The following is a 580-nucleotide window of genomic DNA, read 5'->3' as shown; positions in this document are numbered from 1 at the left end:
GTGCCACCAATACACGCCAAAGAGGCACCACTAACGTGTAAATATTCGAAATCTAGAAAAACATCGTAATGCTTACTTGATTCCAAGCAACAAAAGAAGGCGACGAGCCCGCCGGAAAGTGTTCGACGGTACTTGTACCCAAAACAGCAATAAAAGGGGGGAATGAGTGGAAAGATCACCCAGAATGTAAATAGCAGGGATTGTCGGAGAGTCAAAGGTCTTCCTTAGCAAGAAAAAATCATCAGACCCCCTGTTCGATTGTAACTCGTAGCACGAGGATTGGTATCTTCACTGAAGCGACGCATCAGCGCTTTGTATTCATGCTCCAGGAGGTGATGAATGACAACCGAACTGTTACTCACAGGAGCAAAAGGTCCACTGCGCAAGTTATGAAAGCGGCATACACGTTCCCCCACGATGAGTAAGTGGGGGGACTTCACCTCGTACAGCACGCGCCCCACCATCACATCCTCATGGTGCATATCTAACGAGAGAAACTCGGCTGCGCGCTTCCTTGTGTACGGCAGACGCGCTAGACGCTGCAGTGGCTTGTATGAAACCAAACTCGCTGCCACATCAC

At 49.3% G+C, this 580-nt stretch overlaps 1 protein-coding gene across 1 annotated transcript; it reads right to left on the bottom strand.

The window, feature by feature from the left end:
* Positions 1-224: 224 nt before the first annotated feature.
* Positions 225-580, bottom strand: DQ04_21821000 (putative UDP-Gal or UDP-GlcNAc-dependent glycosyltransferase; the record flags this gene model as incomplete). Its single annotated transcript, XM_009318040.1, has 1 exon — positions 225-580. A coding segment is annotated over one exon (356 nt), but the record flags the coding sequence as incomplete, so codon positions are not given.

Source organism: Trypanosoma grayi, assembly GCF_000691245.1.
Source record: "Trypanosoma grayi strain ANR4 Tgr_2182_V1, whole genome shotgun sequence".
NCBI classification, from domain to species: domain Eukaryota; phylum Euglenozoa; class Kinetoplastea; order Trypanosomatida; family Trypanosomatidae; genus Trypanosoma; species Trypanosoma grayi.
This window is presented reverse-complemented; position numbering and strand designations above follow the sequence as displayed.